The sequence below is a fragment of the Eptatretus burgeri genome, chromosome 1, assembly GCF_056783735.1.
Source record: "Eptatretus burgeri isolate ZD-2024b chromosome 1, Ebu_testis_v1, whole genome shotgun sequence".
Taxonomy (NCBI): domain Eukaryota; kingdom Metazoa; phylum Chordata; class Myxini; order Myxiniformes; family Myxinidae; genus Eptatretus; species Eptatretus burgeri.
The window spans coordinates 58,378,864-58,395,726 of NC_140961.1; the positions used below are offsets into that span (position 1 = coordinate 58,378,864).

General features: G+C 42.4%; 1 protein-coding gene across 3 annotated transcripts in view; it reads left to right on the plus strand.

The window, feature by feature from the left end:
• Positions 1–16,863, plus strand: part of RHOT1 (ras homolog family member T1) — a 104,155-nt gene that overhangs the window by 61,714 nt on the left and 25,578 nt on the right. For all 3 annotated transcript variants that reach the window (XM_085885300.1, XM_085885309.1, XM_085885319.1), the window contains 2 exons: positions 2,820–2,965; positions 13,422–13,522. In XM_085885300.1, coding sequence (XP_085741426.1) covers positions 2,820–2,965; positions 13,422–13,522 — 247 coding nt within the window. The remainder of the gene's footprint in view (positions 1–2,819; positions 2,966–13,421; positions 13,523–16,863) is intronic.

Consider the following 16,863-nt stretch of genomic DNA (forward strand, 5'->3'; position numbering starts at 1 on the left):
AACCTATGCCCAACGATAGTCGAACGTATGCGTAGCGCGCGGCAGCGTATCGTCGAAGATCACGTGGCTTAGGCTATTCATTGGCTGCCGCTCAACGATTTAAATCGCTGCCGCTCAACGATTTAAACCACAACCGCACTCGAAATCAGTGTCAACATCACCGTCATGCCGTAGAAAAAAAAACAAAAACAAAAACAAAAAAAAACATGGAGTCTGGAACACTGATGGGTTACTCCTGTGAAGCCCATTTTTATATACCAATTCCCCTAAACGCTGCCAATACGCCATTGTACGGAAGCTGTAAGTTAGAAACACGTTCAGTAAGTTCTGTGGTCGTCCAGAATACGTCAATCAAATACGTCTACATACGTCAATGTGCGTTGGAGATACGTTACACATAGGTTCAACACACGTTACTCATAGGTTAGAAATAAGTTTTGGGTACGCTAACCATTACCTCGATGTGTTTCGACTTGTGAGTAACTTACAAGTAACGTGTGTCAACGATCACGTAACGTGCCTACAACTTATGGCCAGCATATGCGGAACATGTGAGTCATACGCTGGCAAACGTCGAAAAATTTTAAGCATGTTAAAATTTGTTGACGAGCTCTGCGTACTACGACGTATGCCAGCATGCTTCAGCGTGCTCTTAACGTATACAAAACTTACCCATAACGTATTCGACGTGTGCCAACGTTTTAGACAAATTTTTCATACGTCGGCATATGCTGGCTAAATCGTCAAGGTGTGACAGCTCCTTTACTCACATCATTAGCCAAGGGCTCAGATGCAAGCGCTAAAAAAAAAATCAACTCGTGTTTGTTGCGATATTTTTTGGTATCATTCTCTCCAATACTCCGTGATGTCCCATCTCAGCATGACGCTGTGGAAGCCAAGGCATTCAAGTTTAATGGAACCTCCTGTGATGAAGCTGAGTCTATGGGCCTTTCACTTTCTCATCGCAGACAGGTCGGTGGTCTCTGTCTTCTACTGCCTCCTTTCTGCTCTTATACCCTCTGCTTTTTCCATGCCTTGTCCCCTCCCCCTCCCATTTATCTGCAGGGCACACATGGTCCACCATCAATCTCCTTCTGGTGGACCTCCCAAAATCCAGAAATCTCACCTCGACTCATTCATTCCTCTCCCCCCCCCCCCACTACCCCATTATGGAACCCGTGGAACTTCCACTTCTTCTCCAATCTCATTGTTCCCTTCAGGTCTTCAAGACATCATTTCACCACCACCTCTGATCATCCCCCATCCAAAACCATGATATTTTCTACACCCTTTAACCTCCCCACCCCCAAGCTCACCTCCTTCCAAATTTCCAGTTTTTCCTTCCTGAAAGTTTGTTATGTTTCTGTATCCATATTATCCACACCATGCATCCTCCCCTTCCCCCCATCCCCTCCCCCCCCACACCCATTGTTTGTCCAAGTCTCCCTCTATTATGTCCTTCAATCCTGCTGACGGTGTTTCCCCCCTCTCTCGACTGATCCTTTTTTTTTAGCTCACCTGTTCGAAGAACAGAGAGTTATAGCGATAGCCCCGGCTTTGAGCGTCAGTGTGAGCGTGAAAATGTCAAAGTTTTTGGTGCAAGTTATTTTTTCCTTTCTAATGTTTTTATCTACCACACTATTTCTTATATGCCCTATATAAATATATATCGGGGCGTATTATGTGATACTAGTCATCCGTCTCTGTCTGTCTGTCTGTCCATCCGTCCGTTCCTGTCCGCACTCTAACTCCCAAAGTTTTCAACTTTCACGTTTCATATTTGGTACATAGGTACAGACTGTGGAGACGGTGTCGCGACTTATGTTCGTCATCTAAAGTGGTTGCCATGGCAACCAGGATGCTGTTTTTCCATCCGTTCCTGTCCGCACTCTAACTCCCAGAGTTTTCAACTTTCATGTCTCATATTTGGTATATAGGTACAGGCTGTGGAGACGGTGTGTCGTGACATACGATCGTCATCTAAAGTGGTTGCCTTGGCAACCAGGATGCTGTTTTCCATCTGTTCCTGTCTGCACTCTAACTCCCAAAGTTTTCAACTTTCATGTTTAATATTTGGTACATAGGTACAGACTGGAGACGGTGTGTCGTGACATACGTTCGTTATCTAAAGTGGTTGCCATGGCAACCAGGATGCTGTTTTCCATGTTGCAGCACAATTCTGTATATACCTTCTTGTCCGGGCGTATATTGTGCTCACTTGCGCTCTTGTTACTGATTACAATATACAAATACATATATTGCTTTAAAATTATACTTCACTGCAACGCTTCATAAAAAAAATATTAATTATTAGACTAGTCTTTTAAAAAACGATAAATGTATAAACAGGCGAGCATTGGGTGGCTTTGACACCAACTCTGGTTCTGTTGCATCCTGATCTGTTCAGTGTTCTCGCTTTTCCACGAGCCTTGACTTTGCAGACAAAAAAGACATTCTTATAAAAAGTGAATTTATGGAATGGTAATAAAATGCATTCTGTTCTGAGAAACTGCTGGATTACATTAAACAATTTGGTCTGCAGTTTAACCAGACATTAAGTGTATTTACTTTCTCACTCAAACTCAGTTTGATGTTAAAGCCAACTGCATATACTGTACCTCATTACATATAAGATGTTGCTTCGTTTCAGAAATTGCTCTCATTACAACTTTCATCATTGAAGGGAAAAATTTCCATAAGAGGTCATGAAAGTGGCAAAAGCCCAAATACATAATTTGCTTGAGATTCGTAGTGGTCTGACTTTGAATATGAGTTGGTGTGGTAATTTTGCTGTGTTTTGTGCATGCAATTCTCTCCAGAATCGAGACCAAGCATTACGGCCCGAGCAGCTGCATTCCATTTTTGCCATCTTTCCTTTCATGCCCTGGGGCCCTGATGTTTTGGGCACTGTCACCACCAATGACAATGGTTGGATCACACAGCAAGGCTTTTTGGCCCAGTGGACGTGAGTGAATGCTTCACTTAACCATTTTTGTTGCACTACAGGATGAAGACTCTCAGCATTATTGTTTCAGACCTTTTTCCTTATGCCACTTTTCTCACTTTGTTGCTTCCATGACTATAATAATTATTATTTTGTCTCGGTTTATTGTTTTGGCATGGCATGTTTGTCATTACTCATGCAACATGTAGTGGAGCCGACATGCTTCTCGTAGGACCAGGAGCCATCATGTCTGGACCTTGTATTCACCAAGGATGATGAGGATGTGCAATTGCAGCCATCTCTCCCAACATTTGGTAGCAGTGATCATGTAGTGCTCCACTGGCGACACTTCCTACCTAACGATGTACCGTGGATAGCACCAGACAAGCACTGCAACATCTGGAAGGCCAACTTCACGGGAATGAGATATGCAGCCGCCAATATCCAATGGGAACGAGAAGATATAGATTCAGCAGGTCAAGCATGGCTACACGTTAAGTCAGTTATTCGAGACGTAGTGAGTAGATACGCCCTAGAGCGGCAAGTATGTCAGAAAAATAGAATTCCGTGGTTGACAAGGAACACTGAAGCTCTTGGTAACAAAGTGGAAATGGTGGAGGTGTTTCCAAAACACAAGGTCAGAGGTGAACTACGCTGTCGTTAAGGCCTCAAGTCGCCAGTGAAAGCAAAGCCTCAAGGAGGCTAGGCGTCAGTATGAGACTCGGCTTGCTAGGAAAGCAAAGACTGCACCTAAACGCCTATATGCCAACCTTAAGGGAAGGACTCTCACACGGGATGGTGTAGGTGCATTCAAAGTGGAAAACACATTCTGGACAGCAGACCTCGAGAGAGCACGATGCCTCTCCGACCATTACTCAAAAGTATTCGCGAGAAACCATCCCCTCTCCCGGAGTTCATTTGCCGAAACCCACCAGAGGAAAGTCTTACTAAAGTCCTGTTCTTGGTGACTGGTGTGGAGCAGCAACTTCGGTTGTGTGATCCCCTAAGGTGCCAGGATCTGGCGGTGTTCACCCTAAGGTGCTGGTTGAGCTTGCCACAGAGCTTACTATGCCACTATGGACAGTTTTCCAACTATCCATATCCATTGGAATTTTGCTTCTCAATTGCAAAATGGCACATATACAGTCATGGCCAAAAATATTGGCATCCTTGCGCACACATCTTTGCAAGTTGAAATTGACAAAAGTATTTGGTCGCCAAAATTCTTTATTCCACTGTTAATATTACAGAACCTTTGTTTTTGATTCAGAACTTAATATATCCTTTTAAATCAGGAAATAAAAAGAAATTTTGTTGACAATTATTGACACCCGAGACTTAATATTTGGTATAACAGCCTTTGGGCAAAATATCTGCAGTCAAGCACTTCCTATAGCCATGAATGAGCTTCCTACACCTCTCCACTGGCAGTTTGGACCACTCTTCTTTGTGAAAACTGCTCCAGTTCTCCCAGATTTGAAGGGTACCTTCTCCAAACTGCTGTTTTCAGATCTCTTCACAAGTGTTCAATGGGATTTAGATCTGGACTCATTGCTGGCCACTTCAGAACAGTCCAGCATTTTGTCTTGAACCATTCCTAGGTGCTTTTTGAAGTGTGTTTGGGGTCATTGTCCTGCTTCAAGACCCATGACCTTCGACTGAGAACCAGCTTTCTGGCACTGAGTTGAACATTGCACTCCAAAATGCCTTGGGAATCTCATGATTTCATGATGCCATGCACACATTCAAGGTGCCCAGTGCCAGAGGCAGCACAGCAACCCCAAAACATCACTGAACCTCCTCCATGTTTGACTGTAGGGAAGGTGTTCTTTTCTTTAAAGGCTTCATTTTGTTTTCTGTAAACAGAGATGATGTGCTTTACCAAAAAGCTCTAATTTGGTCTCATCTGTCAACAGGACATTCTCTCAGAAGGATTTTGGCTTGTTCAGGTGTGCCTTGGCAAACTCCAGTCAGGCTTTCTTATGTCTCTCTCTCAGCAGTGGGATCCTCTAGGGCAGGGGTTTTTGATGATTGCATCTGGCTCGCAGATAAAATTGGAGTTTGAAACTTTGAAAGCCCAATATTTCTCGCGGAAGCTTTACCTATAGTTTGAATGGTGTTGTGCTTCATTCATGTGCAGGGCTGAACTTGGCAGAAGGAGAGAAGAAAAAATTCCTCCGAATTGGCTGAAGCGGTTTTTGTTTCGTCCAGTCATGCGGCCGAGGCGACTAGTGATTTCGGTTCCTCCAATAACGTGCCGCCGCCGAGACGCGTAGCGGAATTCATCTCGACCAATCACGCGCCACCGCTGAGGCGACAGCATCCCAGAGTCGGCCGGCCGCGCCGCACCTCTCGAGTATATAAGCCTGTGTGCAGGCCAGCCAGACTCACTATTTGCCAAGCCTCAGTTGGGTCAACATCTCCCTCTCTCATTTTCTCAAAGCTAACCCTTCGACGAAGAAGATGGCGAAAACAAAAAAAGATGAGGAGTATCGTACATTTCACGACGAATGGACCGAAGAATTTGCCTTTGTGGAGAGAGCAGGTTCTGTGGTGTGTCTAATTTGCAATGTCAAAATTGCATCGATGAAACGGTCGAATATAAAGCGGCACTTCGACACACGCCATGCTACTTTTGCATCAAAATACCCTGCGGGAGACAGCAGAAAGAAAGCGTGCCAAGAGCTACTGAGCAGGGTGCAAGCCAGCCAGCAGCAACTCCGCGTATGGACCCGGCAAGGTGACTATAATTCCGCTAGCTTTGCTGGATCTTTAACAATAGTGAGGAACGGAAAACCATTCACAGATGGCGAGTATGCTAAAACGTTCATGCTGGAAGTAGCCAATGAACTTTTTGATGATCTTCCGAACAAAGACAAGATAATCAAACGGATACAAGACATGCCTCTGTCGGCAAGAACTGTTCATGATCGTACCATCATGATGGCAAACCAAGTGGAGGAAACGCAAGTGAAGGACATAAATACAGCACCGTTCTTTTTCCTGGCTTTGGATGAGTCAACAGACGTAAGCCATTTGTCACAGTTCAGTGTGATTGCAAGATATGCTGCTGGTGATGCACTGCGCGAAGAACGTCTTGCTGTTCTGCCAATAAAAGGGTCCACAAGAGGTGAGTATTTATTCAAGTTTTTCATGGAGTTCGCTCAAGAAAAAAATCTACCTATGGATAAATTTATCTCAGTGTGTACTGATGGTGCTCCGTGTATGGTGGGGAAAAACAAAGGATTTGTGGCGCTTCTCCGTGAACATGAAAATAGACCCATCCTAAGTTTCCATTGCATTCTACACCAGGAGGCACTTTGTGCTCAGATGTGTGATGGGCAGCTTGGCGAAGTGATGTCGCTGGTCATTCGTGTGATCAACTTTATTGTTGCCCGAGCCTTAAATGGTCGCCAGTTTAAAACACTGCTGGATGAAGTTGGAAATAACTATCACGGTCTGCTTTTGCACAGCAATGTGCGTTGGTTGTCAAGAGGGAAGGTGCTTAGCCGTTTTGCAGCTTGCCTGAACGAAATCCGGACTTTCCTTGAAATGAAAGGGATTGAGCATCCTGAGCTAGCCAAAACTGAGTGGCTCCTCAAGTTTTACTATCTCGTGGATATGACTGAACATCTGAACCAGCTCAACGTGAAAATGCAAGGCATTGGAAATACAGTGTTATCCCTTCAACAAGCCATGTTTGCTTTTGAAAACAAGCTTGAGCTCTTTATCATGGATCTTGAAACAGGTCGTTTACTACATTTTGAAAAACTGAGACAATTTAAAGATGCATGCACAGCAAGTGAGCCCACTCAAAACTTTGATCTCCACCAGTTAGCTGGCTTCACATCCAGTCTCCTACAGTCATTCAAAGCACGCTTTGGAGAATTTCGTGAGCACACTCGTCTTTTCAAGTTCATCACCCATCCAAACGAGTGTTCACTGAACACAGCCGACCTGAGTTACATTCCTGGTGTCTCCGTCAGAGATTTTGAAGCAGAAGTGGCTGACCTGAAGGCCTCAGACATGTGGGTGAATAAGTTCAAGTCACTGAATGAAGATTTGGAAAGAATCACACGACAGAAAGCGGAATTGGCGAGCAAGCACATATGGACAGAAATGAAAAAACTTCAACCCGAAGACCAGCTGATTATCAAAACTTGGAACGCACTTCCTGTCACATACCTCACACTGCAGCGTGTGAGTATTGCTGTATTGACCTTGTTTGGATCTACGTATGCATGTGAGCAGTCATTCTCACATCTTAAAAACATCAAGTCCAACCTACGATTACGTCTAATGGATGAAAGCCTCAACGCTTGCATGAAGCTTAACCTCACCAAGTACCAACCAGACTACAAAGCCATCAGCAAATCCATGCAACACCAGAAGTCCCATAAATGGTGAGTATTATAACAACATTATTTAAAAGAATAAATTCAGAGGCTTATTATACTCACATTTAGTTGAATTCAGTCTTAAAATATATTATATGGCTCTCACTGAAATAGATTTCCAAATGTTTTGCTTTCATGGCTCTCTGGGTCAAAAACGTTCCCGACCCCTGCTCTAGGGTCTCCTGCCATAGAACCCCCTTTCATTGAGTTGGTGATTGATGGTGCAAGTTGAAACTGTCGTATCTCGTATCTGAAGGTCAGCTTGAATCTATTTGGCCTTTGATCGAGGTGCTTTCTCCACCATTCGAACAATCCTTCACTGCAATCTTTGATCAAGTTTTCTCTTGCGGCTGCATCTATGGAAGTTGGCTACAGTGCCATGGGCCTTAAACTTCCTTATAACATTGCTCACGGTGGACACAGGAAAAACAGTCTCTGGAGATGAACTTGTAGCCTAGAGATTGTCCTTGCTTGGCTCCAATATTTTGTCTGACCTCAGACAATTCTCTGGTTTTCTTTCTTTTCTCCATGCTCAATGCGGTCGACACGGTGACAAAAAACAGCAGAATGACTCCTTTTCTCTTTTCAAACTGGTTGAATGAGTGATTTTTATATTGCAGGTACCTGCAACTCACCACAGGTGAGTTCATTTCCAAAGTAAAGGAGAATCATCTGCTTGAAATCTCATTGTTTCTAAGAACTTCTCAAAGGTGCCAATAATATTGTCCAGGCCATTCTAGGATTTCTGTTTGGAATAAGCTAAGATTTAGTAATTTTTTCAGTTTTTTTTGTTTTGTTCCACTGCAAACCACAGAAATACATTTGTGGAGAACAAAATATTTTTTAATATCAACAATTTTCTGGAAGAAATGGTGCATTATTTGAAAAAAGTGCAAGGGTGCCAATATTTTTGGCCGTGACTGTATCACCCATTTTTAAAAAAGGCGATCAGCAGCAGCCTGGCAACCACAGGCCTATCAATCTTACGCCAGTGGCCTGAAAAGTTTTGGAAAGACTGATGAAAAACAAAATCATGACCTTCCTGGAAGACAATAAACTACTCTCAACACTGCAACATGGATTTCGGGAGAAATGCTCATGTGTATCAAATCTACTGCCTGCCCAAGACAGTTTGACCCGAGCCGTGGATCAACGCCGAGTAGTCGATGCTGTTTTTATTTACTTTAGCAAAGCATTTGACACTACCGCACGAGTGACTCCTTATGAAGCATGAGGGGCTGGGTATTGGGAAACCACTTCTCTCCTGGATTTGTGATTTGCTAACAGGGCGTAAACAATGGGTCTTCGTAAATGGTACCGTCACAATGGAAGGAGGTACTAAGTGGAGTACCATAGGGTTCCGAGCTTGGCCCTGTTATTTTTACTTGTCTGTGTTTATGATCTTTCAGATAATCTTCACTCTAAGGCCCTGTTATTTGTGGATGATGTAAAAATTTGGGGTGATGCTCTCAAGGGTGATGACTGCTCGATGTTACAGGAGGATCTTTCCCTTCTTGAAAGGTGGGCCATCAAGTGGGAAATGCAGCTGAATCCTGAAAAATGCAAAGTAACGCACATCGGGTGCCAAAGTTCCACCATTGTCGAAAGGTTAAATGGTGTTGAATTACCAGTTGTGAAAGAGATTGTCGATTTGAGAATCTGCATGCAGGCATCACAATTGTTTACGATGCAATGCAATAGCGACGCAAACAAAACAAGCAAAGGGTGCTTTTTGCCATTCTATTTGCCATTCAGCTTGTGCTGAAATCGCACAGAAATTTTCCAGCACCTATATACCACACTTGTAAGGTCGCACCTTGAATTTGGCCTTCTGGTGTGAAAGCCATTTCTTCAGCAGGATAGAAAGATACTCGAGTGAGTTCAGCGATGCGCTACAAGGATGGTAAGAAGTCAAGCACGGTTCTCATATGAGGACCGCTTATCAAACCAACACCTCTTCTCACTAGATTACAGACAAATTAGAGGAGATATGATCACACACTACCGGATCCTGCATGGGGAACTCCAAGTCTAATTTGAAGAACTGCCATGTTTCAATCGGGATGACCGTCTTAGTGGTCACTCCTGGAAACTGACCAAGCCTGCTGTCCGCTGCAGGAGGATAGCAGTCTTCTATACTCATTGACTGGTTAACGTGTGGAATGGTTTAGACGAAAAAGCTGTTCAATCACCATCTGTCGACACATTTAAAAAGTGTTTAGACATGCTGCTGTTTCAACAACGATAGGACTACAATGGGCACTCCTGTCCTACTTTTCTACCTGACCATTTTACCTCTACGTGTTTGGCTGTTTTGTCCATTGCTTTAATATTAAGCAATTCCATAAGGTATGATGTTATTGATTATTGTCACGAAACCCAAAGGTTCTTTAATCGATCGATGTCCAAACCAGCAGGCGATTGAACTCTAAACTTGCGTGTACTGTATGTCACAGATAAAGCAGAAGTCATAAATGCAGCACTCTGGCAAGCCCTGTACACTGCAAAACAACTGGTGACCAGCTCTTCTTCTCCTCTTCACCTCCTCTCTTTCTTACTACTTCTATATAACTGGCACCAAAACCTTCATGATAGCTCCTCCCTCGATAATCTACTCGCATTTCCGAGGTGGTTCTTTTACCAGAAGCTGCTAGAAATTGCCCATTCACCTGAGATAGTTCCCCATTTGGAAGTCACCAGAAATTTCAAGAACTACAATTTTTTTTCATTGCTTAAAGTGGACTACCATATTATAATTTGCCACCTTTTAATCTACTCACTTTTTACAATAAACATCTCACTTCAACAAACATTGCAGTTATATTCCACAAAGTACCATTCCAAATTCAAACTGTAACAAAAAGTCATGAAATGGAATACAACGATGCTGTTTGCTGTATCACATGTGAAAACATTTCTTGAAGTTTTGTTGGGTAGATTTGTCAAAATCATCATTACACTTCTATATCAGCACCTCTTGTCACACGTATCATGTCGAGGCAATACTTGATCTCCTTCCAATTCAGTTCAGCATTCCCTCATTTATGGTCTCTATTGCAGTCCGAGTCCTCTTCCTCAGCTTGCAAAAGTGGTTGGTAATCCTCATTAGGTACACCGTATCCTTTATCTAATCCAAAGGGGTTATGTCCGGCGAACATGGTGGCCACAGTATTGTATTTTCACTCCCAATCCATCAATCATTGAATTGTTCATTGAGGAAATCACATACTGTAAGACTCCAGTGTGGGGAAATTCCGTCCTGTTGGTAAATTACCTTTGGTTGCAAGTCCACCAATTGCAGGAGTACAACGTTCTCAAACATATCTTCCTTTAATATATAGAGGTTGTGTGGCTGTCACGATGTCACCTTTATTCACTCATTGATAGGTTGCGGCACTGACCAATTGGGTGTGACAGTTTTTCTCAGCATCGTTCTTTGTGTCTATTGTTATCACATCTATCTGTGTCAGCAAGCAATGGTTTCCCTTGGTGATGTATTGTCTTTATCACACACTTTCCTCACCTCATGTTTCCTCACCTCATGACTCATCATATTCTTCTCGATTCTTCCATCTTCGACAGTGGTGATTACAATATTGGTGATTATTATATTGATTGTGGTGCTATCCTTGACAATTGTATGTTTATTTGACTCCCCGGACACTAAGCAGCCATCCGTGTCACCAAGAAAAAATTTATTTCATTCTTTGTAGGTACAAAATCATTATTTTTTTTTTCTCCAACAAAATGGGAAGAACCATCAAATGCACCAATGAAGCTGAAAGATTGGCTGCAAATGCTAAGCAGAAGTGACAAGCAAGAGCAAACGAAAGTCCACAGCAGAGTAAAAAGATTACCCGCAGAAGTGACAAGCAAGAGCAAAGGAAAGTCCACAGCAGAGTAAAAAGATTGCGCACAGAAGCCCACCAAAGGTGGACCGAGAAGTTCCCGCTATCCATGTAATTGTCGGATTTAATAGTGGCTTCTTCAAAGAAGAATGGCCCAATGACTCCTTCATTCCATTAGATACACCACATGTTTACCTTTGGGCTGTTGCACTCAAGTTCTCGGACCTCATGGGGAGGCTCAGAGCCCCAAATCCGAATGTCTGTTAACCTTCCCCAAAATGTGGAAAGTTGACATCTGATGTAAGCACTCATCATAGGAATCTGTCGACTTTGTCCAAGTGGTCCAAAATGTCCACTGAAAAATCCATGTGTCGCGTGCTGTCATCTGGCTTGAATGCCTGCACCAGCTGAACCTTGTACGCGTACATCCGTAACTGCGACAGCATCACTTTACATACCGCTAAACGGGATAGCTGCAGTTCCCTGGTGACAGTCCAAATAGATGTATGGGGACTGCCCTTGAGTGACTTACAAATGTTTTCAACATCCTCACCACTTGTGCTTGGCTCGCCTGCCCTCTTCATCTGCAGGATGCTATCGGTCTCCATAAACCTTTTGTGTGGCTCACAAATCATTTTTCGCGATGCTGGCTGCCTTCCATAGGTCGGCCTGTCGCTTCATTTTCACTTTTTTATTGCTGATTTGGTCTCTCTAAACCAAGCAACACGCTGCGCTTTTTCTTGTGGGGCCGCCATCATTTACAGTAAATGTGATGTCACGTGTCACAGGAGACATCTGGAAACGAAAAAGGGTTAATAAAACTTTGGGAAATGTTTTTTCACATGCAGAAAAATTGTTACATCCCATTTTTTAAATTATGATTTATTACGGTTTGAACTTGGCATGGTAATTAGTGGATTGGTGGACACACTGTATGCTATAAAATGTACAGGTTGTTCCATATCGAACCATAAACCTACATCTGTTCACCATGCATTGAGCCAAAACACCGTCTAACCGTCACTTGTAAAGAATTGCTGACAGTTATGGTCTTGATTTATCATTACCCTGACTGTTTCATCATATATACATCAAGCCTGGTGTTGGCTTTGTGGCTGGGGTGGATGGCTTAGGATCTTAGGGTCCTGAGTTTGAGCCCCGTTTGGCTGCTGAATTAACACCAGGTGGGGTTGACTCAGCCTGTCATCCTTCCGAGGTCGGCAAAATGAGTACCAGTTTACTGGTAGAGGGGCACAGCATCAGTGGCATTGCCGCGCTGCAAGAAATGATAGCTGCCTGGCAGCCAAGCTGCCATATGCAAGAACAGAAGAGATAGGTATGTCACCGGTATACCAACACAAACATTTGTTCTATGGCTTTTCTGTGATCCTTGATAGATAACTTCATTGAAAAATTTTGTGACGTATGCTTTATACTTTTAACTTAGAGCATCTACACCTATTAAATAGCCTCTCTTCAGGAAAGAAAAGTACATGATTTAAAATTGATATCATGAAATGTTAATACAAACTGCTTTATTTTACACCCCATTGATTGGCTATTTTTCACACACTAACAATAGTAGGGTTGGGCATACAACCATACTTTTTTTGAAAGGAGTGTTTTTTTATGGCCAAATTTCATGCTGATCATGAATCCGTTGAACTTTTTGACATAGGATGATGTCTTAGGTTGGTAAAATGCAAAAATTCAAAATGGCTGCCAAATGTACCCACTTTTCAGATAAAATTTGATAATTATGGCTTACTGGGGCATGTAATATTAGGGTGGGGCACACATCGACTTTTTCTCTGTTGTCCCATTAAAAGGAGTGTTTTTTTATGGCAATTTTTCACGCTGATCACGAATCCGTTGAAATTTTTGACTGAGGATGATGTCTTACTAAGACATAATCCATCATGTAATATTATTACATGCCATAGTAAGCCATAATTATCAAATTTTACCTGAAAAGTGGATAAATTTGGTGGCCATTTTGATTTTTTGCATTTTACCAACCTAAGACATCATCCTAGGTCAAAAATTTAAACGGATTCGTGATCAGCGTGAAAAATGGCCATAAAAAACACGCCTTTCAACGGGACAACAGATTAAAAAGTCGATGTGTGCCTAACCCTAACAATAGTGAGAAATAAAATGGAATCCATTTGCATTCTTATGATTTCTGAGACCTTTTCGTTTTTCTCTGTGGTTATCGGGTTTTTCATGCAGGTTAACAGCCTACCTGGATGTGTACCGCTGCCTTGAATATTTGGGTCATCTTGGTTACCACTTGGTGACTGACAGCCCCACACAGGCCTCTGCTATCACTGGTAAGGCCCTATTGGTTAAACATGTGGGTTGCTGAATCCACAAAATGAACCCATTTTAATGTCACAAATGCAGCTGTCCATTGTCACGGCTCATCTCCGACTCGTTTTCCATTTGGGGGAGGGAAGGTGTAAAATTGAAAAACATTGTGAATAATTTAAGGCAGTATTGCAGATTAAATTTTCAACCATGATATTGTTGCAGGAATGTGATGGGGAATAATGGGAGTTATATAGCTTAGTTGTGCCATTAGTACATGTTTAGAGTAAGAGTATGGTATCTGTGTGAAAATAATAGGTCATATGTCGAAGAATTAGTCTGGTTTGACGCCCTGGAAAATTTAATGACACTTGTATTTTTATATACTCTGTGCACCCCTTGGAAAATTTCATGACACTTGTATTTTTATACTCCTTAGGGTAAACATTCGATTGGTACAACAAAATTTATATATGCATTTCAATAAAATAGACATTATCAAAGCTTTTTGACTTGCACTTCTCAGGATAAAACCACAAGCAGATGAAGAAGCAGCAGCAAACTCTCACTTTTAAAATTACAATGTAATGTCCTCAACATTGATTGGTTGAGAGAAAGAAAGGGTGGGATTACCTGATTGGTGGAACCATGGAGCATCATGAATAATGAAAAGACAGAGATGAATCACCAAGCACAGCAGAAATGTAATGCTAATTAGCTGAGGGGTAGTGGGGGGGGTGGTTTTCATGTGGTGTGGTAGTGGTTTTCATGATGACTCAACATTTACTGTTGTACAGTTGTCAAACAGTCAAGCCATCATAGTCAAAATATATATATATATATATATATATATATATATATATATATATATATATATATATATATATATATATATATATATATACATATAAAGTTCGGACAAATTCTTTCTGTCTTCATCTGCTTGCGGTTTTATCATGAGTGCAAGTCGAAAACCTTTGATAATGCCTATTTTATTGAAATGCATACTCCTAAGGGTGTCTACTAACCAATTTCAAATGTTCCCATCAAAACAAACTGCACCATGGGGGTTGTACAGCAGCCATCATGGATTTTGTCGTAAGTGAATGGCTAAAGCGAAGGATTTCCATAACTTTTGAACTAGACATCATCGAAAGACAAATAAACCCACTTTTCCATACAATTTTGACATGAGAAAACGTTTGGAAGGAACATTTTTAGGTCATCTCGTAATAAAGCCGGACCAAATGTCCGTCCGTCCGTCAACAATTTTTCTTTACGATCTTGATGAAACTTAGTATGCGGGTAGAGGTCGATGACTGTTGCACAACGATATAACTTTTGTCCGGGTTCAACGTCAGGGTCAAGGTCACGAGGTCACGTAAGTTATAAAAATTGTCATTTTCAAAACCTATCTCGTCTGCCATTCTACAAGATATTTGGCAACTGTTTATTGAGTATGATAGTAAAAAATATTATCTTGTATCTAACCGGACAGATTTTTGAATTTCGTCCCGTTTGGCCGCCACGTAATCTGGAAGATGGTCAAAAACACCTCCCGGTACAAAGAAAACTTTTTCCTTCCGATCTTGATGAAATTTGGTGTGGGGGTCGAGGTCGATGAGTGATACCCAACGACATATTTTTTCCCGGATTCGAGGTCAGGGTCAAGGTCATGAGGTCACGGAAGTTGTGAAAGTTGCCATTTTCAAAACCTATCTAGTCTATCATTTTAGGAGATATCTGGCAACGGTTCATCGATTATGATAGTAAAAAACATTATAGAGATGACCGTCACCCCCACACGGGGGTAATTTTTGAGATTAAAAACAGTGTAATGGGGTAAAAAGAAATCATTTATTTCTTTGGTCAAAGAAAAAGCAATGACTCATTCTCATCATCTAGGTAATCCAGCAAGTCATCATAATCATTGAGTCCATCATCATCATTCTCTTTGTCATCATCTTTATACACAGGAGAGTCTAGAAGGTCTTCGAGTGAAGGAGGAAGGATTGGCCTGAGAGACCAGAGCAGTTCAAGGGTGCCATTGCTCTTCACTTAGCCCTGTCCGTCCTAAGGCTTGGGGAGGTCGTAGATCGGGATGTGGGATCGCTTCCATTAGCCTACTCTCGAGTTCACCTGGTCAATATGAGAGATGAGAGTCTCTGCAGGGTGGCATACGGGAGAGCTCAGCCTTGGACTTGCTGTTCAGCTTCTCATCACCCACCATCTTCTTGAGCATCAGCGCCCTCACCTCATCAACGTTCGTCATGCAAATATGACTGTAGACCATGCAGGTGAACTCCTCCAGCACCTTGTACACCTCTTGCCTTAGCTTCCACTTAACTCCCAACTGCCTAAAAGCATCCTGAAAGTTTGGAAACTCCTGCAGTTTCTTGAGATGACCGACTTTGCGCTTGTATTTGAAGGTGCTGGTGCAGTCCTCCCTGGTGAAACTGAAGATCCCACAATATGTTTCTGATATTTTTCAGGATTCCTCCAAGTCAATGACAATGCCTTCATACACACACCCAGGTCATAAGTTGAGATGACATATTCTTGACCAACCTCAGCAGTTTCCTCACTCGAGCACTTTAACAGCTCTGCCACAGTACTGTATTCCGTGATTGACTCATTGATCGGTGTATTATAATCTATTGTACTTTTCTTGGCAGGAGCTTTGCCAGGGGCAGATATAAAGCCTCCCAGTGTAGGAATAGGCTGATCTCCATGGCTCCCAACCATCCTGCATAGAAGCCACACATAGTATTCCTGCATACTGGCTTTCCAGTGTTCATCTTTTTCAGGTGGTGGTGTGAATGACTCGTTTTCAGGCATCCATTGACTGCTTTGTTGTGGAAAGGACTTCAGAACTTTGACCTTCGAGCTTCTCTCTTTTGACCCGTCATGAGTGGGTAATATGCGTTCCTTGATCACTTCACTATCAGGTTTGGTTTGCTGTATCATTAATCCACTGGTAGAATTGACTGTATTTGAACCATGACATTGGTCAGGACCTTGTTGAGATTGTCCCACTCAGAATGGAAGAGAACATTTCCCTCTCCTTTGACAGTCCGAGTTGTGAGAAAGGTTGACACCTTGTCAAGAGCCTAACCAAGGCTGTCTCCAGCTCCATCCCAAAACTGTAAGACTCACAGTGACCGAGTCAATTTAAGATCATTGTCAATTGTTTGCTGTGATATAGGTGGCGGACTGTTGTACATTGGAGAATGTGTTTGGGCAACTTCCACTCTCCATCAGTGACTGATTGAGAGAACGAGATGCTGAGTTTTGTCACTCTTAACCTCTGGCTTTCCAGACAAGACGATGTTCAGGAATTTCATGAGCTTGTCATGCAGAAGGT